Raw genomic sequence first — 15,637 nt, forward strand, 5'->3', positions numbered from 1 at the left:
ACATAAAGCCATTAGAAGCGGAGAGGTATAGCTCAGTGGTAGTGTGTGCTTAGCATACACGAGGTCCTGGGTTCAATCCCCAGTAACTCCATTAAAAGTAAATAAGTAAATAAAAACTTAATTACTTCCTCCCCCCCCAGAATAAGTAAATTAATTAAAATAAATAAATAATTTTTTTAAAAAGCCGTTAGAAAATGCCTGGCATATAAATGTACTCAATAAATGTGAGTTGCTCCAATAATAGTAGTAATAATAAATAGTAATGGATGATTATTCTATAAATCTACATGTTTGGAATTATTGAAATAGTTGTTAAGGTGAAAGCAAATGAGGAAAAACATTTTTAACGTGCTTTTTTCCCCCCCACTACATGGAAGACATATTTGTGTAACAGTCATGATAATGAATTACATTTTAGGATTTTGCTTTCAGATGCAGAATGATCCCAACCTAAAACTTATATACACGGAATGTCTGAGGGTGTGTGGCACCTGGTTAGCAGAAACTTGCTTAGAAAATCCTGCTGTCATTATGCAGACTTACCTAGAAAAGGTAAGATTTTTGAGCAACCCTTAAGAAAGTTGTTTAGCATGAATACATTTGATCTTTTTGGTGGGACCAGATGTTTCTCAAATGCAAATAAAGGTGTGATTTCACTTTCCTTTTGTATATGATTACTATTTTAGCTCTGTATACTCTTTAGGGCAGAATGTTACAAAAGAAGGATTATGTTTTGAAAATAAGCGTGTGTGTGCTCTCTATCCCTACCACCAGCTACTCTTTCAAGTTATTCCTGATAATTTCTCCACTAACTTATTTGTAGAAATAGCTGATTAAGGAATATGCGTGTCAGCCTTTACCATTCATTTGTAGCCCAACCCTACAAGTAGAACCAGGACTCCAGTGCTCCTACCGCTTTTGACTGTCCTGTTTCACCGTCTTACTCATTTAATTTAGCAAATTTAAAAAATAGCTACTTCACTAAATAAATGAAAGTGAACAGCGTACTATGATTTTTAAAAAAAAATTTGATAGAGCTTTTTGTTTTTGCACAGTTCTTTAGAAAAAACAACTGTTTTGGTTATTTCTGCACTGTCAAAGTTATTTTGAAAAGTCAAGAAAATTCTGTACTTCATATAATTTAGCTTGTATGTTAGTTAAACTTTAGTGTGGCTATTTCTTTGATCAGAGTAATTCTTTAGGTGCATTTAGTATCTGTAAATAAAATATGAATGGATTGTGCTTTTTTGAAGGCAGTGGAAGTTGCTGGAAGTTATGAAGGAGAAAGCAATGATGGGCTCAGAAATGGAAAAATGAAGGCGTTTCTCTCATTAGCACGGTTCTCAGATACCCAGTACCAAAGAATTGAAAACTATATGAAGTCATCAGAATTTGAAAACAAGCAAGCTCTCCTGAGAAGAGCCAAAGAGGAAGTGGGCCTTCTTAGGGAACATAAAATTCAGACCAACAGGTAACAGGTGACAAGATACACAGATATACAGTGACTGTATATATGCAAGTATACAGATAGGAATCCATGCTCTGGGTCTGGGCTAATTGTAGAGTATTATTGATGTTAGCTTTTTGTTTTGCTTTTTTAGTTTGTTGGTATCATAGTTGAAAAAGAGACAGGTGTTGAAATTAAATAGAGAGCAGTTACCTATCTTGATGTAACTGAATCCTTTACTCAAACTTGCCTTTGGTCTGTACATTTTAGTTTAAGTAGAGTCCACTTTGTCCTTGGTTGCCTAGGGTAGCTTTTGAATTGCATAAACTTACTTTAAGACAAAAGTTTGTTCCTTTTATGATTTTTATGATTTTGCTTTTTCTCCTGGGTTGGACACCTGATTTTTCATCTGCGTTGTATATCTTGTATGATTTTATAGTTCTATAAAATTTGATGGGTTTTGTGTTTTACTTTAATTATCCAACGTAAGATACACCGTAAAGGTTCAGCGAGAGCTGGAGCTGGATGAATGTGCGCTCCATGCGTTGAAAGAAGATCGTAAACGTTTCTTATGTAAAGCAGTTGAAAATTACATCAGTTGCTTACTAAGTGGAGAGGGGCATGACATGTGGATATTCCGTCTTTGTTCCCTCTGGCTTGAAAATTCTGGAGTTTCTGAGGTCAATGGCATGATGAAGGCAAGTTTTCTATTTCAACTCAATATTCTAGCCTGTGTTTTAAAAGTTTAGACATGAGCCTCTCAATGTCATGGATTTTATATACTTTGTATCCTTGGCACTTGGCTCAGGGCTCTGCACATAGATATTTACTCAGCTCTAATATTGTAGGTTTATGTGGAGATGAGAGAATTTAGATCAGTCTCTTCCTATATCTTTGCAATTACCATAGAGGAAAAGTACCCAGGATGCTAGATTGGGAGATTTAGAAATTAAAGATGATATGATCACATGTAGATTTTTCCCTCCTGCTTTATTCTTTTCTGGGATTTTTTTGCAGTGAATTACTTCTGCAAATGGAAAAAAAATTAAGAAAACATCAAGGCAGCAGTATTTTGTAAATCTTTATTTTAAAATCTTAAATGTTATTGATGATAGCTAGTATTAAAGTTATGTTGAAAAGGTATACGTTGGCAATCAGAGTGAAGTTTAAAAGTAAAATGGTTCCTCTGGCTGAAAAAAATGACAAGACTTACAATACAGCCGGTCTCTGCTACTAGTGTACGTTAAATCCTGTTACTTTTAGCATGTAGGGAAAAATAGTTATTCCATTTTATTCACACTGACTTCTCAGTAGTCTTAATGTACACATCTGTCCTCCCTGGAGTCGCTGGAATGTAAGCATGCCCAATATTCCAGTTCTGACTACAGTTTAATTTAGATTCAAATATGACTTACTGATGAGTCAATCTAGAATACCCTTCAGAAGGTAAATGATAATGAAAAACACGTTGTCAGTGAAGTTTTAGCAACATCCACTAGATGACTGTCTTGGTAGAGGACCATTATCTTAGAATAATTTATTTGCTTAGATGTAAAACTATTTGAAATGCATTGTTTTTTAATTTCATATTTTTTTTTAATGGCAGAGAGATGGAATGAAGATTCCGTCATATAAATTTTTGCCTCTTATGTACCAGTTGGCTGCTAGAATGGGGACCAAGATGATGGGAGGCCTAGGATTTCATGAAGTCCTCAATAACGTAAGTAAACCTGAAAAATCAAACCACAGCTGCTTTTCTTTTAATTTTATTATTGTGTACTACTGTTCCACTCGAGGAAATGGCAGTAAACAAACATTTCAGTCAGTCCTACTTACGCTATCTCAGGGCAAGAATAAAGACTTCTTTTTGTCTCCTCTCATACTCCAGATAGGTTACTCAGCTTCTCTCCTTTTCTTGCTCCTCACGTACCTCTGTGTCTTTCTCTCCTACACGCCTGTGCACACACTACACGCTGCAGCATCCAGCACAGTGACACGTATCTTAATGTTAAGCAAAATTTAAAAGGTTAATGGATTTTCTCTTTTTGGTTTCCGTAAAACTAACAGTTTTTAATTTTCTGACAGCTCATCTCTAGAATTTCAATGGATCACCCTCATCATACTTTGTTTATTATACTGGCCTTAGCAAATGCAAACAAAGATGAATTTTTGACCAAACCAGAGGCAGCAAGAAGGAGCAGAATACCTAAAAACACACCTAAACAGAGCTCGCAGCTTGACGAGGTATTTGGATTGGACATGCGTTATCTGTTTGAATTGTGATGTTCGCTTTTTCCCGAAATGTTCCTTTCTTAAGTCTCAGGGATTCTAAGAGTGTGTGTTGTTGACAATACTTAGTTTGTAAATTCTTTGTTATTATGATGCTACCTAAAATTCAAATTACTGAGTATTTCTTAAAGCGTAGGAGATACCAATAGTATTTTACCTTTTTTCCTCACAGCAGTGAGCAAAGAAAAAATAGATTTTGCAAGGCACCTGTGTCCTGGAGATGATCATACCTTTGATGAATTTCATCCCTAGTAAGATGACTGTTCTGTTTGCATCTGAGGGATTGCAGGGATCATATTATGTGCCCTTCCGTTGTATAGATATGTACATAAATTCTGTTTTTTCTTTTGTTATTATAACCCTGAAAAGTTTAAGTGTTGGGTATTTGCTTATGTAATTTTTTTTTTTATTAATAGGATCGAATTGAGGCTGCAAACAAAATAATACGTACTATCAGAAGTAGGAGGCCTCAGATGGTCAGAAGTGTTGAGGCACTTTGTGATGCTTACATTATATTAGCAAACTTGGATGCCACTCAGTGGAAGACCCAGAGAAGTACGTGTTTGAAAGAATGAGTGTTGCTTTCTTGCTGTGCTGTTCTCTGTAGGAATATATTAATTATAGAGCCTAGTAATGTAAGTCTGTTCAGCTCACACATTATTACTTTAATTATAGACATGAAGGTCGTGATGATTACAGCTCACAATGATCCAGATTTTGATTTTTATCTAATTAGCTTCAACACTCCTCCAGTCACTCTTTCACTTAATTTCGTGGAACTGATGATACGTGACTGCGCTCTCGGACTTAAAGATGGAAAGTCCTTATCATTTTCCCCATCACTCCTCTTGCTGTGTCTCTTTAAATAATTATAAGTGGCTATAATATTTGGTTATGTGCGTACAGTTACAGGTATCTCTCTCCCCATACTTTAATAATTATGTTCTTTTTTCTGTTCAGAATCATATCTTCACATTTAAATTATTATTTTCAAATAAGAATGAGACTTCTCATCGTGTTCCTGTAGGCTAACAGAATATTGTCATGTCCTTCAGTCTCATTTGATAGTAACAGGAGAGGAATACATTATCCATGTGCTGTTCACATTGTTACATAATTATCTGAAGTTGCTCAGCTTGGCCGCTAGGGTAGAATGTGTCTAATTACCCAGCGCCAGGTAACGTGCAAATTCGTTTGTAAGCCATGTTTACTATTGTTTTGCTCCTACCCTGAGCGACATTGTGTCCAGAGCCCTGGACTTCATTTTCTGAATCAAGGCCTGAACCACAAATTAGCCACAGGTTGGGGTTGATAGCATCTGCTGAATTCTCCTTTCCCTTCGGTGCTGTTCCTTAATTTGCAGTTGTCACTGAAAGCTCTTTATTCTAACTCCAGGAGGCATAAGCATTCCAGCAGACCAGCCCATCACTAAACTGAAAAACTTAGAAGACGTTGTTGTCCCTACTATGGAAATTAAGGTAATTTACCATTAACAGTTTTGACTTTTTAATTAAAGTAAATTCCTCTTTATTAGGTTAAACCATTTGAAATAGCGCTTTTTTTTTGTAGCTCGAATAGGTTAAATATTGGCAAATTCATTTATTTCAATGTATGGTTTTTTTTTTTTTCCCTTTGTTGGATTCCCTTTGTCCATGCCTTAAAATACTTAAAGGCCTCTCCTGGTTTCCTTTCTTCTGTCTTCAGTTTTACACCTTTCATCTTTCTTACGAAGAAGTCTATAGGCTGTCATTTTCATTGGCCAGAAGAAGGAAAGATTCCATAGTCTTGTGCCAAGGTTAATTTTTAATTTGGCAAAAAAGTCCCTAATTATTTTATATTGGTTTTTAAAATTCTGTATGCATTAGAATGTATTGACTGTGATGTATTATAATATTAAATTGACTGTAATATGCACAATATTTTTAGCTTTGTCCTAATGATCTTTTATTGCTAGAAGTACCATGTGAGCAGGGATATATGTAATAATAAAGGTTACAGTTTAGAAAATGATCACTTTAACTATGTAAAATCTCTCCTTTGAGTCTGCAGTTTATTGCTTAATATCTGCAGTTATTTGATTTGAAATGTAGCTGCATCTTGTGGATTAACCATATACCAGCAAAGTTATTTAGCTAAATATTTCCTTAAAATGCCAGATTTAGCAGTTACAACCTGGAAAACTCCTTTCCATACTTTTTTAAAATATACCTTATTATGTTTTTGTGAAGAGTTTACTATTTCCCAGATGACTTACAGGTCATTGGCAAGACCTGAACCTGGGTTTTTCAGCAACATCATCCTAACTTTGTATGCCCTGCTTTTATTAAGAGATATTTAGGGAGGTAAATGTGTTTTCCATGTCACTTTTTGAAGCTTTCCAATGTCAGATCTTTTTTCTTTCACTTGTAAAGTTATCCCTTCAGTTCTTAACCAACAGCACATTGTCATTCATTCCTCTGTTTAATGTTAAAATTGTCATTTATGTCTCATTTTTCTTTAAATGCAAATTGTGTATCTGACCTATTGTGATATTTATACATTTTATTAGGTGGACCCCACAGGAGAATATAGAAATCTGGTGACTATTCAGTCATTTAAAGCAGAATTTCGTTTAGCAGGAGGTTTAAATTTACCAAAAATAATAGATTGTTTGGGCTCTGATGGCAAAGAAAGGAGACAGCTTGTCAAGGTGAGACTTTCCTTTCGCTATGTGATTCCTAGTGAGTTAATGAAAAAAGTCAAAGAAACACTGTAGTGGGTATTTTCTTCCTGCTTTGGGTCTTTATTTTTGTTCTGAATGATTTACAGGAAAACTTATAAAGTAGAAATATATTATTTCTAGAAGCAGGATGCATTTCCTCATTTTGTTGTGTTTCTGAAAGACTAACCTTACAACCATTGGTTGAAGTAAAATAATGCTTTTAGCATTTACCATGTACAGACATGATGAGGTTAACAGTCAGCCTGCTTGTGATGGAAAAGTATTTTGATGATTGCTGCTTATTTGCTTGAATAGTTCAAATTGAAGGCTCTTGCTTCAGTATCCTGAGTCTTGTCACTGTGCTAAGTGCTATTGAATGTACCGTAAAGGGACCGCATTCCTCCCTTACTCTGCTCTCAAGCTCTGTGGGCCTTGCTGGGAAGTAGTAGAGAGACCCCAGAGCTGCTCTGCCCTGGTGTTCTGCAGTGTGTCCTCCGGTGGAGGAGCTCCAGTGAGTGTAATTACAAAAGCAGCTGGGGAGGCGGGGTGGGGCGGCGACTTCTTTTTTCAGTATTGTTCTGCCCACCCAGTGGTATTGCTTATTCTAAGCAAAAGCACAGTTTTAGGTCTTAATTATTTAAGAGACTGTTAAGAGGAACACATTCTCAGATTGATTTCTGAGTGCCTTTGGCCATCCTCAGATGACCATTTGTGTGATTTTATAGTAGAGAAAATGAACTGTGGTTAGTCATTCGTGGTTTGATTGTTCTGAAGGGCCGGGATGACCTGAGACAAGATGCTGTCATGCAGCAGGTTTTCCAGATGTGTAATACATTACTGCAGAGAAACACTGAAACCAGGAAGAGGAAACTGACTATCTGCACGTATAAGGTAACTAGTTGCTACTTCTGCTACTTCATCAGGAGCATATAAAAGATGCCATCATTCAGCCAGAGGTCAGCAAATGTTTCCTGTGAAGGACCAGATAGTAAACATTTTAGACATAAGGTCTTTGTTACCTGTTCTTCCTCTTTTTCTTTGCAACCCTTTAAACCTGGAAGACCATTTTTAGCTCACAGGCTGTACAGAAACAGTCTGGGACTGGTTTTGGTCCAAAGGCCACACAGTGCCAACCTCTGATTTAGATAATAGTTTCTTTTTAAAAAGTACTCATTAAAGAATATGAATACGAAAAAAAAAAGTAAATGATTAATGTTAATTGCAGTAATTTTTTGTTTCAAGAGATCTTGTTTCTTATAATTATCTAAAATATTTTTCCTTTATCTTTGACCATTTGGCCTATTTCTGGTATAAAAGTACTCCTAAGAAGAAAAGTTGCGTTAAAGAGAGAATACTGATTCCATGAAGAATATAGCACATAGTATAGGGTTTAAAAGTTTTAATTTGTTAGTTTTTGATTAGGTAATATGTTTGCATGGTTCAAAAATCTAATAATAGAAAAAGGTATAAAAAGGGAAGCCTTCTCTCACCCTTTTCCTATCAACCTCATTCCCCACCCCTTATCCTTATAAGTAACATTTGTTTCCACTGTTAAACAAATAGAATATATGAATATATTTCCTTATTTCCCCTTTTTTCTTAAAGAAAAGGCAACATATATATATATAGAGAGAGAGATTTTAACTCAGTATGTTACAGAGATCTTTCTTTTTAACAGCTGCTTTGTGTGTTTGTACATAATTATCATAAAAAGTCCTTATTGTATAAAATGGGCATAGGGTTGTTTGTGGTCTTTCATTATTGTGAAAAATGCTGTGTTGCACTGAATAACATTGAACATGTAATATTTCATGTATGTGCAGGTGCATCTGTGGGGTAGACTTCCTAAAGTTGGATTGATGGGTAAGAGTAAATGTACCTTTAATTAGGTAGATACTGTCAGGTTCCCTTTAGTAGAGGGTTGTACCAGTTTGCATTTCCTCCAGCAGTTTGTCTGAGAAGACAGTTCCCAAGTCACATTATTCTATTAATTAATCATCTTTGGCCCTTAAGTGAGTGCTCATCCAGCATGTTTACATTTTTAAAAATAACAATAAGCCTTCATTTTGAATGGCCTGTGTTTCCTAGGTGTTTCTGGTTTCATTCCTGTATCTCTTTGCCCTTTATTCTTCTGTCACTGCTGTAACAAGACTTATTTATTTATTCACTGTCCCACTTTCTCTGAAGATATAAACAGATTAAGAGAATGTATGGATAATTCACTGTATAGCAGAGAAGCAATCTTTCAGAGGCTCTTAGGATAGTCCCATCCCTGTTTCTTACACCTGCAGAATGGCACATACCAGCAAGGGTTTATTTTCTCTAGCAAGTTATCCCTACTTAACCTCGAGGTATCCCAACCATCAACTAAGACTAGTTTAAAAGTATAATTGAAAAAGGTCCCTTTCACAGTAATATAGTGTATATAATGTGAATCAACTGGCTGGGATTAATGTTAACAAGAAACATGCAAGACTGCATGAGAAAAAATTACAAAAATATAAAAGAAAGAGTAAAGGAAACCTAGGCTCAGGAAGAGGTGCCATGTCGTAAATAGGAAGACACTGGAAAATGTCAGCTCATTTCAAATATAATGCCTAGACAGTGAATTTCCAATAAAAATTTTTATAACATAAAAACATGTTTGAAAAATATATTGGTGAGAATGACTAAATGTCTTTGATAAAAGTAGTAGGTGAATGTGGACTCTATCCAATAATGAAAGCAGATGGTAAAGCTTTAGTGATAAAGATGATATGGTTCATGACATAAAAATAGATTAATAAGACAGAATAAGTAGCCTTGAAACAGATGTTTATTATATACGTTTATAAGAAATCAGCGTATAGCTTTGACTTTTAAAAAGTTCCTGAAAATGCTATTATCTCTGGGTATGATGGGATTATGGGTAATACCTGCTTTTAGTATATTTTGAGTTGTCCACAATGAACATTTTTTAATTATAAAAATAACTATTAAACTAAAAACCCCAAATAGGGGAGCAGAGAAAAAGAAATTAATTCTCCCCTCCAAAATTCTGATTGAGTCAGGCTATTGTAATTGAAAACAGAACTTTATTTTGAATTTCTTAACTGCCTACAGAAACAGAAATATAGAACTTGTTGCTTGGGTGGGCTAGAGGGGCGGGAAAGCATTAAGAATAGCACACTTTTTCTTAGCCTTCACATTTGTGACAGATTTGTTACATGAAACTTTCTAGGGTATTAACTAATATACTTGATGCTTTCTATTAGCAATTGAAAACAAAAAAGAGCCCTCACTGAATGCCAAGAGCAAAAGTTAAAGGTCAGTGATATCTGTTCTGCAGAGGGACTTCTCTGATGTGGTTTAGATCAGTGATGCTCACATTCAACAGGCATCATAGTCACTGAGAGGGTCTGTTAACACACAGACTGCTGAGCCCCATTCTCAGAGTTTAATTCTAGGATGGAGCCTGAGAATATTTCTAGCCAGATACCAAGTGATGCTGATGCAGCTGTGGGTCAGCAACCACACTTCTGAGACCCCACCATCTAGTTAGTTTGCTGTCTATTGATCTGGCTTAATTGTAGGACAAAGTCTGTGGCAGATACTTTCATGATTGTTGAAATTTTTAAAGGACAAAAATTCTATACAGTGAATGAAAGGACATTTTTACGCTTTAAGTGCCAGGTTTTTAGATAGCAAAGATGGTGACTAAAGAGCTCAGTTACAACGGGTTGCAAAAAGTGTGGGCTGTAAGGTTACTTCCTGATTTTCTCAGAAAGCAGCTCAGGCTTCCATGCAGATAACACAGTTGAGCCTCCAGAGTTCATTGCTGTTAAGCAAGAAAGAGAGAAGGCCTTGCTTGACCTAAAATATTTTGAAGGCAGAAATGACTAAAGTCCATCTCTGCCTTATGACTTTTTACATCTAATTTTTACAAAGAACTATTTTACCAATTAAATAATGGAGTTATTTAATGTTACATATCTGAATACTTTTTTTAAATGACCTCTAAATATGAGGTTTGACTGTATTGTTTAGAATTGTAGTACTGGGCCAGTAGGTCTGTGTTATTTTGAGATTACTCCAAGGATGTGAAGGTTATATCATCATTACCTTGTTGAGCTGTTGTTCTTGTTTTCAGTTACGGTTCCTGGAGGTGCCACACTGTGTATAGGAAAGCAGTCTGCTTAGTCCAGGTCTTCAGTGGAGTCACTCCCAGCCTGGCATTCAGGCCTCCTGTGATCATTATGTCGACAAGAAGGTTCATTGACTGCCTGGAACTAGCTCTTGGTACCCAAATCTCAACAGTCAGTATGCAGCCTCAAAAGGAAAGACTTGTATGTTGAGGCATAGTGGAAATCTCTTGTCAGAGAGAATCACATGGAGATAAAGGAAGACGAAGTTCTCATATGTGCTGGTACTAAGACGTAGCCTCTGACAACCAGAACTTGTATAACTGGACTGATTAATCTCTACCAAAACTACATTTTTTTTAAGGTATCCTGAACAACAAGCCAAAAGTCTTAGGTGTTAGAGGATTCATTTTTTAAAATTAAAGTCTCTCATAGACAATATTTAGATGCTGAAAGAAGCTCTGTACTTAATTCTTCATGGTGCCTTATGTCAGCAAGTCATGTTTCTTCTGTGTGATACATATTTCAGTCAGGGTTGGAGAGAAGCTGTAACGCCCTAAGGCATTCACTGTACATAATGAATTAACTTCGTTTCTATGTATCTAGGATGGTTCTAGCTGCATGCCTGGAGGTAACTGAGGAAATAGTCATGAATCTTTTTTTGTGCCACTCAGGCAAAATACTCAGATGAAATAGGCTATTCCAGGGAATCTTAGTGCCTGAGAAAACACTGCCATTTGCCTTTTGAAACTTGAATTCAGTTGTTTTTACATCAGCCAGCATCACAGTTGGACTCTGAGATAAGATAGAAAAAAGCCAACTTACTCCTTTCTAGGTTAGTCTCTTAACAAAAAGACAAGTGTTTGAATTTTTCCCCGTAACCAGATATTAATAGAGAGTAATTAGTGGGAAAGGGGCCTTTGATGGAATATATTAGGAGGCAAGAATGTTAATATGATTGAGCACCAGGGGTCACAGCTCAGAGTCAAAGATGGGGCTGGCTTTCCTGGGAGGGAGGCATTTAGAGCTACTTAGGCAGGAAGGAAAATTGGTTGGAAAAGCCGTGAGACCGTTCAAATAAATTTGTAACCATTTATTTACATGCCTAATGTTGCATTAGATACTCTAGTAGGTGCTGCGAATATAAAAGTAATAAAACATAGTTCTAGTCCTTAAGGTGCTCACAGTCTCCCAGGGGAAGCAGACACACAGTTACGATGCAGAGTAGTAAGTGCTTTGTCGGAGACGGTGCCCAGAGGTTACGGAGCATCACGGGAGCAAGCCTGGCCTGAGGAGGCCGAGCAAGTCATTGAAAGGTTTACCTTGTGGGTTGTGGCTCGGTAGTCCTGGCTCTTTTGCTCTCTGGACATCTTATCTGCTTTTTATAACGAAACTCCATTTTTTTCTTAAGCCTATTAGAAAAGTCTTTTGTCAAATCATATACAGTCTTTTGGAAGGGCTGGTTCATGATAAGATTAGTTAGTTTTGTAGATGTCTAAGAGATACCTCAAACTCAACAAGTTTAAAGTAGAACTCTTAATTAATTACCTCCACTCCCCCTAAAAAAGCACAAATGAAAGCCCACGTGCTCGTCCCCATCTCAGCACATGGCCCATCCTTTGTGCATTTGCTCAGACCAAAACCTGAAGGTCTTATTTTCTTTTTGCTTTTATTACTATGGAAAATTTCAAACAGATACAAAAGTAGATAGAATAATATAATGAACCCCCTATACCTTCATCCAGCTTCAACGACTATCCGCTCCAGACCATTTTGTTTCATTTCTGCTTCCACCCACTTCCTCCCCTCCAATATTATCTTGAAGCAAGATGTCATATCATTTCATCTGTAAACATTTCAGTGTGTAGTTCTATAAGATAATATCTCTTAAAAAAAAATACCACATGACCACAATGCTGGGCCGCTAAAACAATTAGCAGTAACTCCTAAATATCACCAAATAGTGGGGTTCATTTTAGACTCCCCCACTTTCTCTTTCTCAAATCTCATATCTATTCCATTAGCAAGTCCTTACTGGTTTACTTTTAGTCAAGCCCCTTTTTGCCACCTCCGCCATTACCACCCTGCTCCACGCCACAGTCACTTTCCTTCTTGAGCACCCAGCTAACCCCTTACTTCTGCCCTTGGCTCCCCCAAAGCTAGTTCTACTCACAGCAGTTAGATCGATCCTTTAAAAAGTCTGACATAGAATATGTCTCTTTCCTGTTCAAAACCCCAGACGACTTCACATTATCCCTGAATGAAAGTGATTTGCCTCCGTTGTTGTCTTTCCACCCTTCTCTCTTACCGTCTCCATGCAGCGTCATTGCCACTTCACTTGCTCTTTTTGCTGTACCTTGTACACCAATCCTGCTTCACCTCGGGGCTTTTCCCTTCTCTCTGCCTGGAACACTCTTCCCTCAGGGCTTTACATGAATTGCTCCCTTACTTCTTTCAGGTTTCTCTCCACTGTTACCTCCTCAAAGAGGCCTTCTCGGCCCACATCTCTGTTACTCATTTTTTAAAATGTATATTTTGTTCTATTATAATTGCTGCCTGGCACCATTTAATGTTTACTAGCGTGTATGTTCCCACACCAGAACGAAGCTTTATGAGGGTGTGGTCTTCACCTGCCTTGTGGGCACTCTGTTCTCAGGGCCCTGGCACTATGTGTGTGAAACACATAATAAACTCTCAACAAACAGAGTTAATAAATAACAGAAGACCTCCTTTATGCTGAAACACAGAACATAAAACAGTTCGATATATTTGAGTACATTAAAATTTAAAATGTATAGAATTAAAGATACTATGGGGGGAAAGGAGTGGGAAGGGATAAATTGAGAGTTCAAGATTTGTGGATACTAACTAATACATATATATATATATATATATATATATATATATATATATATATATATAATAGGTAACAACAAGTTCATACTGTAGAGCACAGGGAACTAGATTCACTGTCTTGTAGTAACTTATGGTGAAAAAGAATATGAAAATGAATATATGTATGCTCATGTATGACTGAAGCTTTGTGCTGTACACCAGAAACTGACACAACATTGTAAACTGACTATACTTCAATAAAAAAAATGTATATACCAAAAAAAAAAAGATACTATAAAGACAGGTGGCTGTCTGAGAAAGTGAATTTAATAATGTTAATAACAACAACAAAAGATTGTAATAATATTAATAATAAGGGATTTATATACAGAATATATAAATAGCTCTTGCATATCAGCACTGAAAAGACAAGCCAGCAAGGAAAAGGGTAAAGAATATAAACAGGCAGTTCACAAGAAGAAAACATTTGAATGGCCAATAAGCCTCTCAAATTACACTCAGCTTTACTGGGAATCTGGAAAATACAAATGAAAACCAGAGTGAGATACTGTTGTATACCTCCTGGATTGACAAAATGTCGAAGTCCCACACTACCACATGTTTGGAAGGTTATGGAATAAACTCTGCTAAAGGGTATATTAATTGGTACAACAACTTTGGATACAGATTTGGCAATACCTGGTTAAGTCAGTTAAAGGTGCACATCCCGAATGACCCAGCTCTTCAGTTCCCGGGTACACATACACCCTAGAGAAACTGAAGTATATGCGCTAGTAGACTAATTCATTGCAGCAGTGTTTCAGGGAAATCTGGAAAAAAGGTAAATATTAATCAACATTAGGATTGGACCATTGTGGTGTATTTATACAATGTACAGTTATTAAAATGAATGACTTAGGATTAAATAGTCTAACACAGTTAAAGGTAAAACAGTGTTAAGTGAGAAAAAAGCAAATTACAGAAATGTACATAATAGAATAAATACTCTTTATTTACAGCTTGTAACTACTTATGTATGGATAGCTTTGAAATGAAAGTATATCCCAAAATACATGAACGTGATAAGCAAATTAGCAGTCATCTTAACCATTTTTTGTTTTTGTTTTTGTTTTACCGGTACTGGGGATCGAACCCAGGACCCCGCGCGTGCTAAGCACACACTCTACCACTGAGTTATACCTTCCCCCAGCAGTCATCTTGATGGTCGGGAGGGGCATGGGGTCAGTGAGGGGTATACAGGGAGCTTCATCTCTTTCCTAGCAAATATGAAAAAAGTTTTAGATTTGATAAAGCTGTTCAGTAGGCAAAAGGGTATTTGTTTATATTATATTCTATACTTTGTGTGTATTTATAATGTGTCATAATTTTTAATCTTCCCAGTAAAATTGCTCGTTTTATGTTTAGGAATACATTTCTTCTTGATGAAGCTAACAAAACTATAAAACAAGAATAAATGCACTTTCAATTATTGAAGTATACTAAAATTGAGATGACATTTGATATTTTCCAAAGTGAAATTCTTTGAATTTATTTGCTATTGAAAGTACAAGGAAAGTAAAGCTAATTCCTCTGCTAAATGGAACAAACTAAGTATAGCTCAGTGACAGATGGATGAGTATAATTAAAAATATTGACCTCTCAGGGAATCAAGGAAATTGAGGGAAGAACAGGTTCTCAGAAGTTTAAGCAGCAGACTTGAAAAATCTTATTCTTTGAGCTTAAGTTTATTTTCAGTTGCTTTTTCCCTACAGACAGAAAAATAGTAACACAACTTGAGAAAATGCTACACATTGACTCTGATAATTGAATAATCATCATATGCTCTTTTAATGCCTTTCCATAATCAAAAGGTATTTAATTTGTAACTTTAGGTGGTTCCCCTTTCTCAGCGAAGTGGTGTCCTTGAATGGTGCACAGGAACTGTCCCTATTGGTGAATTTCTTGTTAACAATGAGAATGGTGCTCATAAAAGATACAGGCCAAAGGATTTCAGTGCCCTTCAGTGCCAAAAGAAAATGATGGTGAGTGACACTCAAAAATACAACTTATTGCCAGATTTTTAATAGCTTATTAAGGCTGATAGTTGTCAAATGTTACAGAATGCCAAGTTTTAATTTCATCAGGTAATTGTTAATGATGGTAAGTATAAGAAAGTTGCGATATATTTATACAATGGAATACTACTCAGCCATAAAATGATAATATAATGCCATTTGCAGCAAT

At 36.2% G+C, this 15,637-nt stretch overlaps 1 protein-coding gene across 3 annotated transcripts in view; it reads left to right on the top strand.

The window, feature by feature from the left end:
* The window catches only part of ATM (ATM serine/threonine kinase), a 117,146-nt gene that overhangs the window by 84,353 nt on the left and 17,156 nt on the right, over positions 1–15,637 (top strand). For 2 of the 3 annotated variants that reach the window (XM_064482019.1, XM_064482020.1), the window contains exons 48-50: positions 433–552; positions 1,254–1,471; positions 1,938–2,385. In XM_064482019.1, the coding sequence (XP_064338089.1) occupies positions 433–552; positions 1,254–1,471; positions 1,938–2,196 (597 nt within the window). In that variant the 3' untranslated portion in view covers positions 2,197–2,385. Of the gene's footprint in view, positions 1–432; positions 553–1,253; positions 1,472–1,937; positions 2,386–3,053; positions 3,168–3,532; positions 3,692–4,152; positions 4,292–5,131; positions 5,215–6,284; positions 6,426–7,211; positions 7,329–15,285; positions 15,436–15,637 lie in introns of those variants that run through there. The other variant, XM_010988971.3, reaches the window with a different exon arrangement.

Source organism: Camelus dromedarius, chromosome 34, assembly GCF_036321535.1.
Source record: "Camelus dromedarius isolate mCamDro1 chromosome 34, mCamDro1.pat, whole genome shotgun sequence".
NCBI classification, from domain to species: domain Eukaryota; kingdom Metazoa; phylum Chordata; class Mammalia; order Artiodactyla; family Camelidae; genus Camelus; species Camelus dromedarius.